The sequence below is a fragment of the Dama dama genome, chromosome 24, assembly GCF_033118175.1.
Source record: "Dama dama isolate Ldn47 chromosome 24, ASM3311817v1, whole genome shotgun sequence".
NCBI classification, from domain to species: domain Eukaryota; kingdom Metazoa; phylum Chordata; class Mammalia; order Artiodactyla; family Cervidae; genus Dama; species Dama dama.
The window spans coordinates 48,604,609-48,618,521 of record NC_083704.1 but is presented as its reverse complement, the minus strand read 5'-3'; the positions used below and the strand labels follow the sequence as shown (position 1 = coordinate 48,618,521).

The following is a 13,913-nucleotide window of genomic DNA, read 5'->3' as shown; positions in this document are numbered from 1 at the left end:
GTAAAGGGGGTCAGCTCTATGGTGATGGATGTAGATGAAACTTGTTGGCAACTATGCAGAAGTCAAAGAGTGTACACAGAAGTCAAAATATAATGTTGCACACATGAAACTTAGATAATGTTGTAAACCAAAGTAACCTCAATTTAAAAACAAAAAGATACCTCAGGATTAAAATAATAGACAACAATAAAATTTAAAAAGAAAAGAGAAGGAAGCACTGCTAGGGGGAGACCCCTGGATGGGGAGGAAGAGGGACCGAGACCCCTGGGGTCTCCTGCCGCTAGGTGCCGGCACACACAGCCACTCATCTATTCCACACAGCAATCCCATCACCCCATTTTACAGAAGAGGAAGCAGGTGTTCAGAGAAGCGAGGTGACTTGCTCCAAGTCATACCCAGTCGTTATTGGCAGAGCTGAAATTCAAGTTCAGCTCTTGACTTGAAAAGCTTTCCCGGCAACCCCCACTCCGGCTTCACAGGATATGCAAATTCCTCTGACAATAACAACTATATTAATAGTAATAAATGGTTTCCCAGGTGGCTCAGTGGTAAGCCTGGCAATGGAGGAGACATGGGTTTGATCCCTGGGTCGCGAAGATCCCCTGGAGAAAGAAATGGCAACCAATTCCATTATTCTTCCCTGGGAAATCCCATGATGAGAGGAGTCTGGCGGGCTACTGTTCACGGGGGCCCAAAGAGCTGGACGCATCTGAGCACCCTGCAACAGCAACGATGCTACTGATGGTGATTTTTGAGCCAGGCTCTGTCAAAGTATGTTCCATGCCTGATTCCCTTGATTTCACTTACGTTAGTACTATTAATATACCCATTTCACAAAGCAGGCAACTGAAGCTCAGAGGGGTTAACAACTCTGCCTGAGGTCACAGAGCTGGTAGTGACTGATGGAGCCAGGACTGAGCCCAAGGCTCCAACCCTGCAAGGCTTGGTTCTAAACCACAGCACTGCTGTTCCCGAAGCCAAGGGTCAGGAGCCCAGAAGAAATCAAAGACTGTAGAGGCAGAAGGGACTGAGGGAAGGGGTGAAAAAGTAGGAACTGTTGGTTCGACTTCCAGGTCCTGAAATTCAGGAATCAGCACGCCTTTTGTGTGCTCCCCCCACATCTTAAGAGTGCCTGGCCAGGCACACGGGCGCCAAGCTGGTGTTCAGGGCAGGCCAGGGGACTGGTGGGTTAACCTCCAGCACCAGGGGGCTCATCAGATGACCCCTCCCAGTGCTGCCTCCCCTCCCCATTTGCCAAACTCCCCACTGAGACTGCCACTTCCCCAACCAGTTTTCCACGGATTGACAATCACTGCCAGTACTTTAGGGTTGTGAATGACCTCATCAAACTCAAGGAAAAATTCCTTGAGGGTCAAAGCATGCCCTTCTTTTCTTTAAACCCAGAAAGAAGAAAAAAAGAAAAAGCTAGCTAGAGTCTGGTCTCAACAAATATTTACTGACAATCAAACAGCACTGGGAGTCATTTTTAGTTGCCCAACTCTTCGCCAACTTCTAACAAATGACCTATTTATAATTAAAGTGTGCTACTACTGAATACGACATGAAGAACTCCCAAAGCAACCTAATCCTCCTCACCTTCCCTGGGTCTGTGTCTGTGGTCCAAAAGTGGGTGAGGTTCCCGGATGAAATGTGTCAGGTGGGCGCTGGCCTTGAGGACAACGACACACTCTTCATCTCCCGTGAGCAGGGTCCCTCTCTACCTAGAGCTCATACCCCACTCTCTGCGGCAGAGTTGTTATTGGAACACTAGAAAACCACACTAAATTTTTTCATCCTACCTGGCAGGGATAAATGTGAAACTTGCCAGTGCGCTTGGAACATCTTGTTTTTTCAAAAATAACACCCAGGGCCAACTTGGATCCCTGGGAAACTGGGTGGATGTTTCTTAAAAGGAAGAAGTGACCTCCTAGTACATCACTTGATAGGGATGTTCATCCACAGCTTCTACTCAATTTATGAAAGGGGAAAATAGATGCTGTTGTGGCTAATGGTCTGTGCAGCACTTGCTCTGTGGACGCCCCCAGCATGCCCCATTTCATCTTTACAACTCCCTTGGAAGTTCTTATTTTACAGATGAGGAAACCGAGGCTTGGAGGATGAGTCATTGGTGCAGGGTCTATTGCTCATAAGCGGCCAAGTTTGGGATTCAAGTGCAGCTCAGTCTGACCCTCAAATCCAACTTTCTAACCATGATACTCGATGGCTGCCCCAAATTAAAATGTGATCTTACTCCATCCCTTCCTTCAGGGTGAAGGGGAAAAGGAAGAAGAAGGGATGATTTTGGTTGGAACTTTGGAACTTTTACTCGAAGTATTGAAAAGAAACAAAAAAGGCTTTTGTTCTTAGAATAGAAATCCAATTTTATTTTTTTAATTGGCTAGCAACTAGTTCATAATAATAATTTTCTATGTCACATTCTAAGCCAGCTTTGATCTATTTAAAAATCTTAATACCTGAAATCCAGATTCTATGCTCAAAGCCCAAGTTTCTAGTCTGTAAGTCACTATACCCAAACTTGGAAATTTTTGTGGCAGAGTGCTAGTCCTAGAAAGGTCTTGGAACTCGACAATGCACTGTTCCACACCCTTGGTTTCATCATGGCAATTTTCTGCCCTATGTACATGTCCCCTGAGCTATTACATAATGTTTCCTTACTCACTTTTTTCTTTTATTTAAGTAAATGTATTGTAAAAACAACTCTATCATTGTCTTAAACAGAAAATCACTATCAGCTGCCATAAATAGGAACTACTTTTTAAAAAAGTGAACCCCCATTGTTAAATTTTTGTTAGAGATGCTTGCCTGCCTCAGGCCTGTGCTTTGTTAGAAAGGGAAATTAGCAAGTGCCAGAGAGGCATTAAAGACACTAACTCCAAAGGAACCTTTCTCTTCGACATAATGAGAAAGATCAGAAGGGAACTGGAAAGGGAAAGTGATTCAAAACTGTTTTGTATCTTGTCTCTGGATCACCTAGTCCTATATCACTTGAGCTACCACAAATGTTATGAAACCCATCTTCTGGGAAATAATGGTCTAACCCAGTCTACTCATTCAGCAACAAAGATGCTGAGGTTCCAAGAAGTTGAGCCTGCTAGCACCCTGTCCCCAGCTAGTAGTGAAACTCTTCTAAGAACCAACTTAGAAATAGTTGCGGCTAAAGAAATTCAGGTGAGCACTGAAGAGTCCTACAAAGCAAAGGTTTCTTGATACTGAGCCAGAACAATGCTCACTCTTCTAAACTGTTACAGCCTGGGCACAAAACATTCGGAGACTGCCAAGAGAAAACCAGGTATCTTTTCTGAGACTGTCTCCTTCAAAGCTCTCTGAGAAGGCTCCATCAAACAGCTGAGGCAGAAGGCTAGGACTCTTCACTATGCATCTGTGGTTGACACGTCATCTACCATCATTTTTTCGCCTTCAGTCTGTTTCCTTCTTCACAGTGGTTTCTTCACAGTGGTCTTCTGCAAGACCACACCCAGAAGCACCAGGCAGTCACCTACCAGCAAGGAGGATGGCTGCTGAGGTGTGAGAAAACGAACCAAGGCGGCTAAAACCTAACAGGATGCAGATGGGTCACCCCCACCCCACCTCTGTGAAGTCAAAAATAAGAACACTCGTCTTCACCAATGACCTTTAATTATCGTCTCTGTATTTGCCGGGGGTCGTTCTTGACAAGCTTACGTCACTCGGCGATTATGAAACATTAGCACTGCAATATAAGATAACATGCTTGAGGAGGGAGCTTGCACTGGCCTTGTGTCAGGGCCAGAAAGCACAGAGGGAAACTTTATCACTCAGTCTCTTTGGCCGTCGGGTCCAATTCTATCTCTCTCTACCCACTGGCCTGTTTCCTTTTCCCCTCCGCAGCTTCTTCCTCTAGCAAGACTCCAAAGTTTCAAATCTGACAATGTATGGCAACTGGTAAACATTTAACTTTTTTTTTCCAAGGTCCTGACACAGGCTCTCAGTTTTATGTAATTCAATCAGGTTGCCAGGTCCAGTGGTATCTATGGAAACAGTACCCTTGGGGAAATACTCTATTTGTTATTACCATTTAATTATCACTTCTGATGCAAATTACATCTGCAGAGCTCAGAAAGACATCATTTTAAAGGATGTCATCTACATGCAGAGAAGTTTGTGTCTCTTCTTTGTGGGCTTCCTGTTTATTCTACCAGGGATCTCACATTGCCTTCCCAGGTCGCTCAGATGGTAAACAATCTGCCTGCAATGCAGGAGACCCGGTTTGATCCCTGGGCTGGAAAGATTCCCTGGAGAAGAGAATGGCTACCCATTCCAGTATTTTGTCTGGAGAATCCTCATGGACAGAGGAGCCTGGTGGGCTATAGTCCGTGGGGTTGCAAAGAGTCAGGCATGACTGACTGACTAAGCACAAGACCTTGCACTTGGATCTGTAGGAGGAGTTCCGGCCAAGGAAGGGCCCCCAAGTCCACCGGCCCCCAGGTGAGGTACGCAGTGTTCAGTTTAATGTGGTTCACTTTGAACACGCCTAAAACAGTGCTGCTTACAACCAGCCTCACTCAGGAACATGACTGGCTTAAGCCAACATTCTGGTGTGCCAAGAGGTTAAGGCGAGTCAAGGAGGGACCAGCATTTTAGCCTTGCCTCCCGATCTCTCTGAATCTCTGTTTCCAAGACAGGCTGTGCCTCGTGCAGGTCCAAAGCTGGTGCAGGATTCAAAAGAGAGAGTGCACATGAAAACAACAGACTGTTATCAGAACACCAGGCAGCACTGCTTTAGTGATCACTATGAGACAGGAAGGGGGAGGCTCTGATTGAAAGGTCCCTTCCCCCACCTGTCTACATGCCATGTGCATACATATATAGTTACGTTGGTTACATCATCTATATAATTATGCTCAACTTTCCGCCTCTTCATTTTTCTCAGGAACACTGGGGTATTTCTGTTTGCTAGTGTGGAATGGCTCAAATGATGCCACTGATCCCTGGCCCAGAGGCCATGGCACATGGAGCCATCTCCTTCTCAAAGGTCAGAGAGGTTGCTGGCTCTTCTGGCTGTTATAAGTAAGCAGGAAAGGATGCTCGCCTGGAACCAGATGATCAGACTTAAAGCTTTCAGCTCTGCCAGTCCTGGCTGTGTGATCCTGGGGAAATCATTGAATCTCTCTGACTCCTGGTGTATTCTTATCTTTAAAATGAGGGTTATTATACTCAGGTGAGGGAGAGAATATAAAAGTATTTTGAAATCTATAGAATGCATAAACATAACACATGAACATTATTGCATATAATGTCACTATGAACAACTCTGGGCACATAGCTTTATTCCCACAAGAGTTAGAATACTGGGTGCAAAGATTAGAAGCATTTTTGTCTTTTAATATGCACAGAAAAGTCTTCTCACCGCACACAGAAGTATTTTATTTCTCTGCAGCATCCCCAGCTTTGGGTTTCATCATGTCTTTAGAGTACTTGTGACATCAATTAGGTATGAAATAGTATCTTAAAATTATTTGCCTTTTCATTTCTACAATGTCTATTGGAGTGAACTTTTAAAATAATGTTACTTTTGTAATGTGAACTGCCTATTATTATCTTCTTGCCCATTTGTCAATGGACATCTTGGAGTGTTCTTTTATATCTCTATAAATTATGTAGATGACAAAGATTAATCTTTTTTCTGTCATTTCTATTTCAAAAGTCTTTTTTAATGTATCAGTCTACTCCCCTTGTCTAAAAAGTGCATTAAACATAAAAACAATCTTGTTTGTTGATATAGCATCATACAGTGTCTTTCGGCTGGTCAATACTCAAGAGGTCACTGACGATGTCCAATGGGAACAAGCAAGGAAGAGAAAGAGTTTGGGTGTTGTGTCCCATTTGGAAAAGTTAGAGGAACCAGGATGTCTAGCCAGGAGAAGACAGGCACCTGGGGGAAGAGTGTGGTGTGGGTGCGTGTGTGTGTGTGAGTGTGAGCACACATTTGTGGAACAGGAGTAGACAGTAGGGAGAGAGAAAATACTGAGAGAGATAAAGTGCCATTGTATAATATTCAGCTTGAGAAAGGAATGTTACAATTAAGAAAAGATTTTCTCATGATCCACAATGAACAAAGATGCAATTTATAGACCTGGAAGGTTCCTGGAAGTGTTTGAACCGAGACTGAAAGGATCCCGCAATGGACAAGAACTGGGCTCCATGTTCTCAATAGGCCTTTCCCAAAAACTCAGGTTCTCTAATTCAATGACCCCGGGTCATTTCCTAGAGGCTGGTTTTGTTTATTTGTTTCATAAATCCCCGGAAAAAAGCCTGTTTTGCTACTCCTTTCCTCCTCATCTTAAGAGCCAGAAAAAGAAGATTTAAAAAAGTGAACTTACCGTTAAGGTTTCTGGTTTAGCTCCCATTAATTGAGTTGACTAAGAATCATCTGCCTTCTTGCAAAAGGACACAATGACCCAAACAGAGAAGGACCAGGCACAAGTGTTTCTAGACTTTAAAAGATCCGTTCCTTTTCTAGCCAAAGGTTTGGAGGCCTTTCTTGACTAATAGCCTCTTCTTAGCTAATAACCACTGTCAAGTCATAAAAAATTGAAGGCATTAGAAACCACTGGCCTTTACTCCTAATAGTCCATGAGCCAACACAACAATAATAAATGGCCGTGCAATCACAGCAATTTCCTCATTTTGTGTGAGACCTGTACCCATTACCGGAGCTGACAAATTATGGAAGGCAACTCTGTGCACACACCACAAATGAAGGAGCCCTTCCAAATACGCACACACCATTAGTAACATTTACATGTACATAGGACTTTGCAAAATTCGCCCGTGATCAGTAATTTATTTTCAGCTGTTACAAAAATAGTGGCACTTGTCCAGGATTTTACAAGCAATCACAAAGTATCTTAAGAAAATGACACAATTTGCAAATATCCAGATGGTGGTCAGAAGCTTCCAAGTTACTAGTTTATGTGGAAGGCTGGTGGTTAATGCAGATAAGCAAAATGACTAATTGCAGAACTAACAGTGTCACCTCCACAGTGCTGAGCATGCAGAATTCTGCCAAAGACTAGCTCTTTGGTCTTGAGAAACACAAAACGGAAGTTACCAGAGCCCTCCCAAGTAAAGGTTTGCAAAACTCGCTCCTGTGGGTCGTGGCCACTCTATGAAGTGGCTGCCAGGCACACTCACTAATGGTGGGGTCTCCCTTCCAGGCACTCAGAGGAAAAAATGGGCCTTTGACCATGAGGCAATTTGCTCTGGCAGGCATGCTCACCCTTCATGTGTTATGTGGTGAGGAGACTGGCGATTTAGTCATTTAGAGGCAACATGATGTGGTTGGGAAAGTACAGACTTTGGGGTCAGACTGGGGTATGAACACTGGCTCCTCCATCTACCAGCTCAGCCATCCTGGAAGGGTCACTACCCAACTATGGGCCTCAGTTTCTTCTAAAAAAAAAAGGGGGGGGGCAGTTACACCAACCTCATAGGATCACTGTAAGAATGCTTATGCTTAGAGGACTTACAGTCAGACCCCTGTTGCACAATATGCATAAAATAGCATTTGGAGAATGAGGATGGTGATCATGTTTCTTAAAATTGTTTTAGGAAATTTTCTTGATGCTGCTGCTGTTTATGGAGCACTTACCATGTGCTTAGCACTGTAATGAATCATCTCATTACGGTAGTGCCATCATCATGCCCATTTAATTTTTTTATTTTTATTTTTTTTCATCATGCCCATTTTACAGCTGTGGAAACTGGGGCTGAGAAAAGCACAGGAGACTGTCCAAGACCACATCACTAGCAGGTGGTGAAGATGGCACTGGGACCTGGACAGTCTTATTCCAGAGCTGATGCCCTGAACAGCCTCAAATGTACATGTCAACGTATTTTTTCTCTAACAAACCTACTCCTAGTTCACATGCATCTTGGAAGACCAGGACCCCCAAGATACTGATCCCCAAGAGAACCAAGGCCGACGACCATACTCAGCTCCTGCCAGCAAGTGAGAGACCTTCACTGTCCATGAGGCTCCCGTCCAGAACCATCTGAGGTCGCATGATTCATGGAGTCTAATTAATCACCTGATTGAAATCAAGATTCCAACGGCAATAACTCCTTGGAGCTATTTCCATGTAGTTGGCTGTATAAACGGTCAGCTCAACACTGTATGATACAAATTCCAAGAAATGTATAAATCACGAGAAGCCAGCTCACCTCCTTGGCTCTCCAGCTGGCATGTCAGGAACACAGCTCCAGATGCATATATTTCAAATACACTTGTGGATTGACCGGGGGCATAAATTATGGTGGGGCAGAGAGTTCACCTTGCCCTTTAAAACGGAAACTTGAAAGGCACCTCCTCAGTTAATAGAGTGCTCAAGATTATGTACTCAGAAGAATATGTTTTAAAGCACTTTACACGGCTTTTGTTTTGCATCACCCCTTTTTCTTCACCGAGATAAACATCCTTAGATGTCACAGGAGGCACTGGTATTAAACCCTAGACCGAATCCATCAGGAAACCTGGCACTGGGTCTCGGCTTCACTGCTGCTTTGCTCAGTGGCTCTCTGCAAGTCACTTCCCCTCAGTGTCTTTATGCATAAAGTGAGCAGAATAATGCTTGTTTTATGTTCCTCTTACAACATGGTTAGGTTCTCAAATGAGACATTAAATGTGGTACTTAGAAAAAGAATAGAATTCCATCATTTCTGGGTCATTCCAAGGTTCCATATAAAGCTACTGGCTGAGTCAAAGTTAGAACAAAGGGACAAGTCAGGGACATATACAAGAGAAACAAAAGCAATGACTACAAACATCACTAACTAAATCTGACCTAAACTAGATCGACATCTGAGACAATGAATCTGAAAACCAAAAGTAAGCTGTCCATCATATTGTCAGATATATTCTTAGAAAGAAAATAACAGAATCACCACTTTGTATTTTCATTAAATGGACTCCAAAACACCTAAAACTTTCTCACCAGGCTCCAGCGTCCTTAGCCAACATATACATGCATTTGAGCCTTCTTTCTTTAAAAGCAAACCTTCCCATGGGGAAACAGTGACTTCTGACTTGGGATCGGTGTAATTCACTAGGACTAACAACTTTTCTTTGAGTGACTTAATCAGGTATTCAGAGCACTTAATAATGCCTAGAAAAATCAGTTCCTCCTGGCATGAGAAATAAGTACCCATTAAATATATATATATATAAAAAGATCAATGGAACAAAGTTGCATCGATGAGTCAGAAGAAATAAGCTTAATGATGCTCATGTGATACTATGTTTCTCCGTGAAAGTCTAAGATGAACTGGACTAAGATGAACTAAGCTCCTTAGATTTCATGGCTAATGATTAGAGCTGGAAGGATCAAGCTGGTTGTCGTATTAAAATTAAACATCTGCAACCAAACTCATATACCCATGTCATAAGAAATACTAGATTAAGGAGCCACATTGTATTAATAGCATAATCCATGTAGAATAATTTTAATATTTAAAATAAATAATTTAGAGAAGATAAATATTTAAACTATATCATTTTTGTCTATCACTGAAAACTATCATTGAAATTTAAAAATGTACAAAGCACTTAATCCTGAGTAGAAATTTTGTTAAGATGTGTTTTCAAGAGAATGTCTGTGTTGCACATTTTTACTCAAGTGCATGGTATCAAATGCACATTAGTGACACCCGTCCCTTCCCCGTGAGCCTTGCCCAGCACACTTGCCCAAGAATAGGAACAACTGCTAGAAGGCACTTGCCCATTGTGTGCCCACTGTCCTCCTCACCACAAATTCGGAAGGAATAGTCATTATGTGCTAAAGGGCACAGATGCTTTGCTTCAGCTACCCCTGAAGGTTAAAAAGGACTTTGGATTGGCCAATCCTTCTTTTCAGCATAAGCACCTTCTTTCCACAAAGAAAATGATCCTGAAAAACTACCTGTATTGGAACTGACAGTCCATACCTAGCTTAGAAACAAGGATATAATCATGTTTTTCAAAAGGCCAGCTAGTGTATGTTGTTTTTTAAACACAAATGCTGACGACCCCTGCTGGCAGCAAATATATTTTAATTAACTGCCTATGGAGAAGTGAGGCCTGCAAAGGAGGGCTGTCTTCTGAGCTGACATTGAAACAGAAAACAAGCCCCCACATCGCTTAGGTTTCTTTTTCTAACTCTGCCTATTGCCATTATCAGGAAGCGAAATGCCAGATGAATGAAGCTAGGGGATGTACTGGATTTGCCTCCTTGGACTCGAGGAGTATACCGTATATGAGATACTTCTACTCTGATTTAACCACTAGGGGGAAAATCCTAAATAGTGATACCTGAAAAATAGTACCAACTATTTAAAAAACTGTTCCTCTCCCACCCTTATTCCTATACCAGAACATCCCCATAAAAGGAAATTAAGTCACATTTCATAATCTGGATCCAGCTACTGTGAAGAAAATTAGTATTTGACTTCTAGTGATACATATCTCATATCACATTTGTTAGATACAGATACATATTTTTTAATAAATAAGAAAAGAATAAGAAAAAATGAAGCATATGGGTTTTATACCTACACCTTTAGTCAAACTGCACAAAAATATAGGACTAAGTGATAGCAGGAAGGGACCAGAGTCTAGAGCTATCCTCATTCTTTTCTTTGACTCAATTCATTAATTAAACTCGGTTATGCTTTGCTTCCTTCCAAAAGGAATTTGAGCAGACAATAGCTTCACTGCTCCTACATTCATTAAATTGTGAAGTTCCCACTGAAAAGATCATATATCCATTCCAAGCCTGAACAACCTGAATTCTGTGCAGTTGCTGTCCTGTCAAAACTTCAGTAAGAGCCCAAACACCACTAAGACCATCACACTTCCACAGCTGCTGGGAACAAAAGCCCTTTGTGAAAATATACAAGTGAACTGAGGTGCGGGACAGGGGTGAGAAGTTAGTCTCTACTCAACTTATAGAAAGCTGATTACAACCTGAAACTGTTTAGAGTTGTGTCAGTGTGGAGCAGCTCTTGTTAGAGGCAATGAATCTTTGATGCTGTTCTCCCAAATATACATAATTCAGTGAACCAACTGCTCACAGCTAAGCAGACCCAAGGGTGGCAGGGGGGTGGACCCCCAAAAGCACTGTGACAAGGCCGGAAGCACCCCTTCCCCCAGACTTTCCCCCTCATGGTGGGGGCAGAGTGGAGATCTCGCAGAAACACATCAGCGGAAATGATGATCTGGGTTCTGTGGATCCTACCACAGCTTAGTCACAGCAAAAGTGCAGTCTAATGAAAGCAACTGTATTCCCCAAGACCCTCAAAAAAAGAAAGAGACACTTTCTCCTCCACCTGAATCCAATCTTTAAGGCCAGTGAGCTCTTTGCCAGAGATGAAACTCACAGGAGGAAAAGGCAGACTAAACACCAGCCAGGAGGACTCCCTCACCTCACCCTCCCAGTATAGGAAAGTTACCAGAAGGGGAAATGCTTCCAGTCTTCCAAGACAGCTTCCCACTGCCCCAGGGAGTTTAATTCATTTTCAGAATTCACATGCGACACATTCAGATTACTCATTTAGCTCCCAGACCCCCAACTGAATGATTCCCACTGGCCACAGGGACAAGCAGAGGTGCCGTGTCCTGTCTTTGCTGCCAAACAGCTGCAAGTCCAAGCCTGACAGGTGAGAGGTCCCGAGGGGTCCTCAAGAATGTTCCCCTGCCCTCCCCCAAACCTCCTGCAAGAGGAAACCTGTGCTTTTAAAGGGTAGCTCTTCCCTGACGACCGAGCCCATGGATGCAGTATGAGAAAGTCCCACTGTGGAGTGGATCCACAATCTGTGAGCTCTGCAGGATGCAAGAGAGAGACAGGGTCAAAGAGATGGGGACAGAGGAGGTGGCGTTCTTTTGATCCACAGAGAGGGAGTGGAAGGGAGGCAATGGGAGAGAGACAAGAGTTAGAGATGAAGACAGGGAGACAAGAGTGTATGAGAGATGGAGAGAGAGAGAGGAAGAGGAACGCAGAGGGAGAGGTGGGAAACAGTGCCACAGAGAGGCCGTGGAAAGAGTAAGAGATGCCCAGAGAGGTCCAGGTGGAGGCGTACCTCGGCGTCCTTGGCTGGACTGCTGGCCGGGGGTACCTCCAGGCTACAGTTCGCTCTCTTGACCGTGAGGTAGAAGGGATAATCCTTGGCTACCATGGCGGCTGCCGGCCCTGCCCGTTGGGATGTCACCGCTGATCCGATAAGACCACAAAACTCCCAGGCGAAAGGGGGTCCCAGCTCCACGGTGCCGGCGGCGGTGGCGGCGGCGGCAGCAGCGGCTACACGGAGACTGACAGCCGGCTTCTTTAGGCTATAGCTCCAACAGACTCGGGCGCACAGGCGGGAAGGGGGCGGAGCCTAGACAGGGCCCGCCCGTCTTGGGCGGGGAGTGGGCGGGGCCCCGCCAGGGGCGCTCAGGTGCCGCCCCGCGGAAGCCCGAGGGAATCCGGCCGCTGGACCCTTCCTCCCACAGGCCCCGGACTCGGGGCTGCGCAGCCTAAGTGGCAGGTCCACTCGGGCTCCTTGGCCCTCGCAGGGTGGAAGAGGCAGCGGACAGAATGGAGGCTGAGGCGAAGCCGGGAGGAGGCAAGCGGCCTTGGGGGAAAGGAAGCTCTTTAAAAAGCCCATATTAAGAAGAAGCAGTATTCTGCCTCGCCTTACTCATAGCCAGTCTCTCCATATACATATATATGGAGTGTGTATGTGTGTATATACTTGTCATTGGAGTATAAGCTACAAAGAGTAAAATGCTCCCATTTTACTGTACCATTAATTGAGCCTTAATAAATGTAAACACTAGAATAACCACCTCCATGATCGGGACACAAAACCTTTCCACCACTTCCAAAAAGTATCCTAGAGCCCTATCCTCTGCACCCACTTTTAAGTATGAAGAGGCTGGTAAGAGGCCACCTGCCACTCAGAAGAGGAATCTGATGGGGTGTGTCCAGACAAAGCTGTCCAGTGATGAGCTGACACTACTGGAGTGGGTTGCCATTTCCTTCTCCGTAGGATCTTCCTGGCCTAGGAATCAAACCAGCATCTCCTGCACTGCAGGCAGATTCTTTACCACTGAGTCACCAGGGAAGCAACATCCCCCATTATGGAGTGCTGAAATAAACTCTTATCACTATGGAACACCACTCAGTTGCAGTCATTTTGAAGATGGGCCTGTGGGTGAGGCATGGAAAGATCTCTGAGGTATCAGGTTCAGTTAAAAAACTATTGCAGAGTAAGCAGTATAATGCCATTTGTGTTTAAAAAAAAAATCTACAAATGACTACCATATATTTTCTATAGAGAAATGTAGGTAAATACCATTGAAAACCATTTGGAAGGAAACACAGCAAATTTTTGGTGGCCCAGATGGTAAAGAATCTGCCTGCAATGCGCAGACATGGGTTCAATCCCTGGGTTGGGAAGATCCCCAGGAGGAGGGCATGGCAATCCACTCCAGTATTCTTGCCTGGAGAATGCCCATGGACAGAGGTGCTTGGTGGGTTACAGTCCACGGGGTCACAAAGAGTTGGACACAATTGAGCAACTAAGCCCAGCACAGCAAATTTTCATGGGGCTGAAAGGAGGCAGCCAGTTTCAGGGGAATTAAAGGTAGTGTACAAAGGAGAACTTCACATTTATAGCTAATATGTTCTTAAAACTTTTACATGAACTGTTTCTGCTGGAAATTAGAAATTAATTTTTAAAATATTAAAATGATCATTACCTCAAAAGTTATTCTGTAGACTGCACTGTTGAGTTTTCTTCCCCTCCTATCAAAGTCATGGTCACAGCAAGTGGGAGTTCTCTTCTTCTCACATCTGAGGTGTGCAGGAGGTACTAGGCATGGAAATATCCGGTCCCTG

The 13,913-nt window shown here is 44.3% G+C and overlaps 1 protein-coding gene across 4 annotated transcripts in view; it reads right to left on the bottom strand.

Moving 5' to 3' along the window:
• ARHGEF3 (Rho guanine nucleotide exchange factor 3) overlaps positions 1–13,913 on the bottom strand; it is a 305,270-nt gene that overhangs the window by 56,163 nt on the left and 235,194 nt on the right. The window contains exon 1 of one of the 4 annotated variants that reach the window (XM_061128329.1): positions 12,112–12,380. The exons of the other annotated variants lie outside the window; for them this stretch is intronic. Within the exon in view, the coding sequence (XP_060984312.1) occupies positions 12,112–12,207 (96 nt within the window). The 5' untranslated portion in view covers positions 12,208–12,380. Of the gene's footprint in view, positions 1–12,111; positions 12,381–13,913 lie in introns of those variants that run through there. 4 annotated transcript variants of the gene reach the window in all.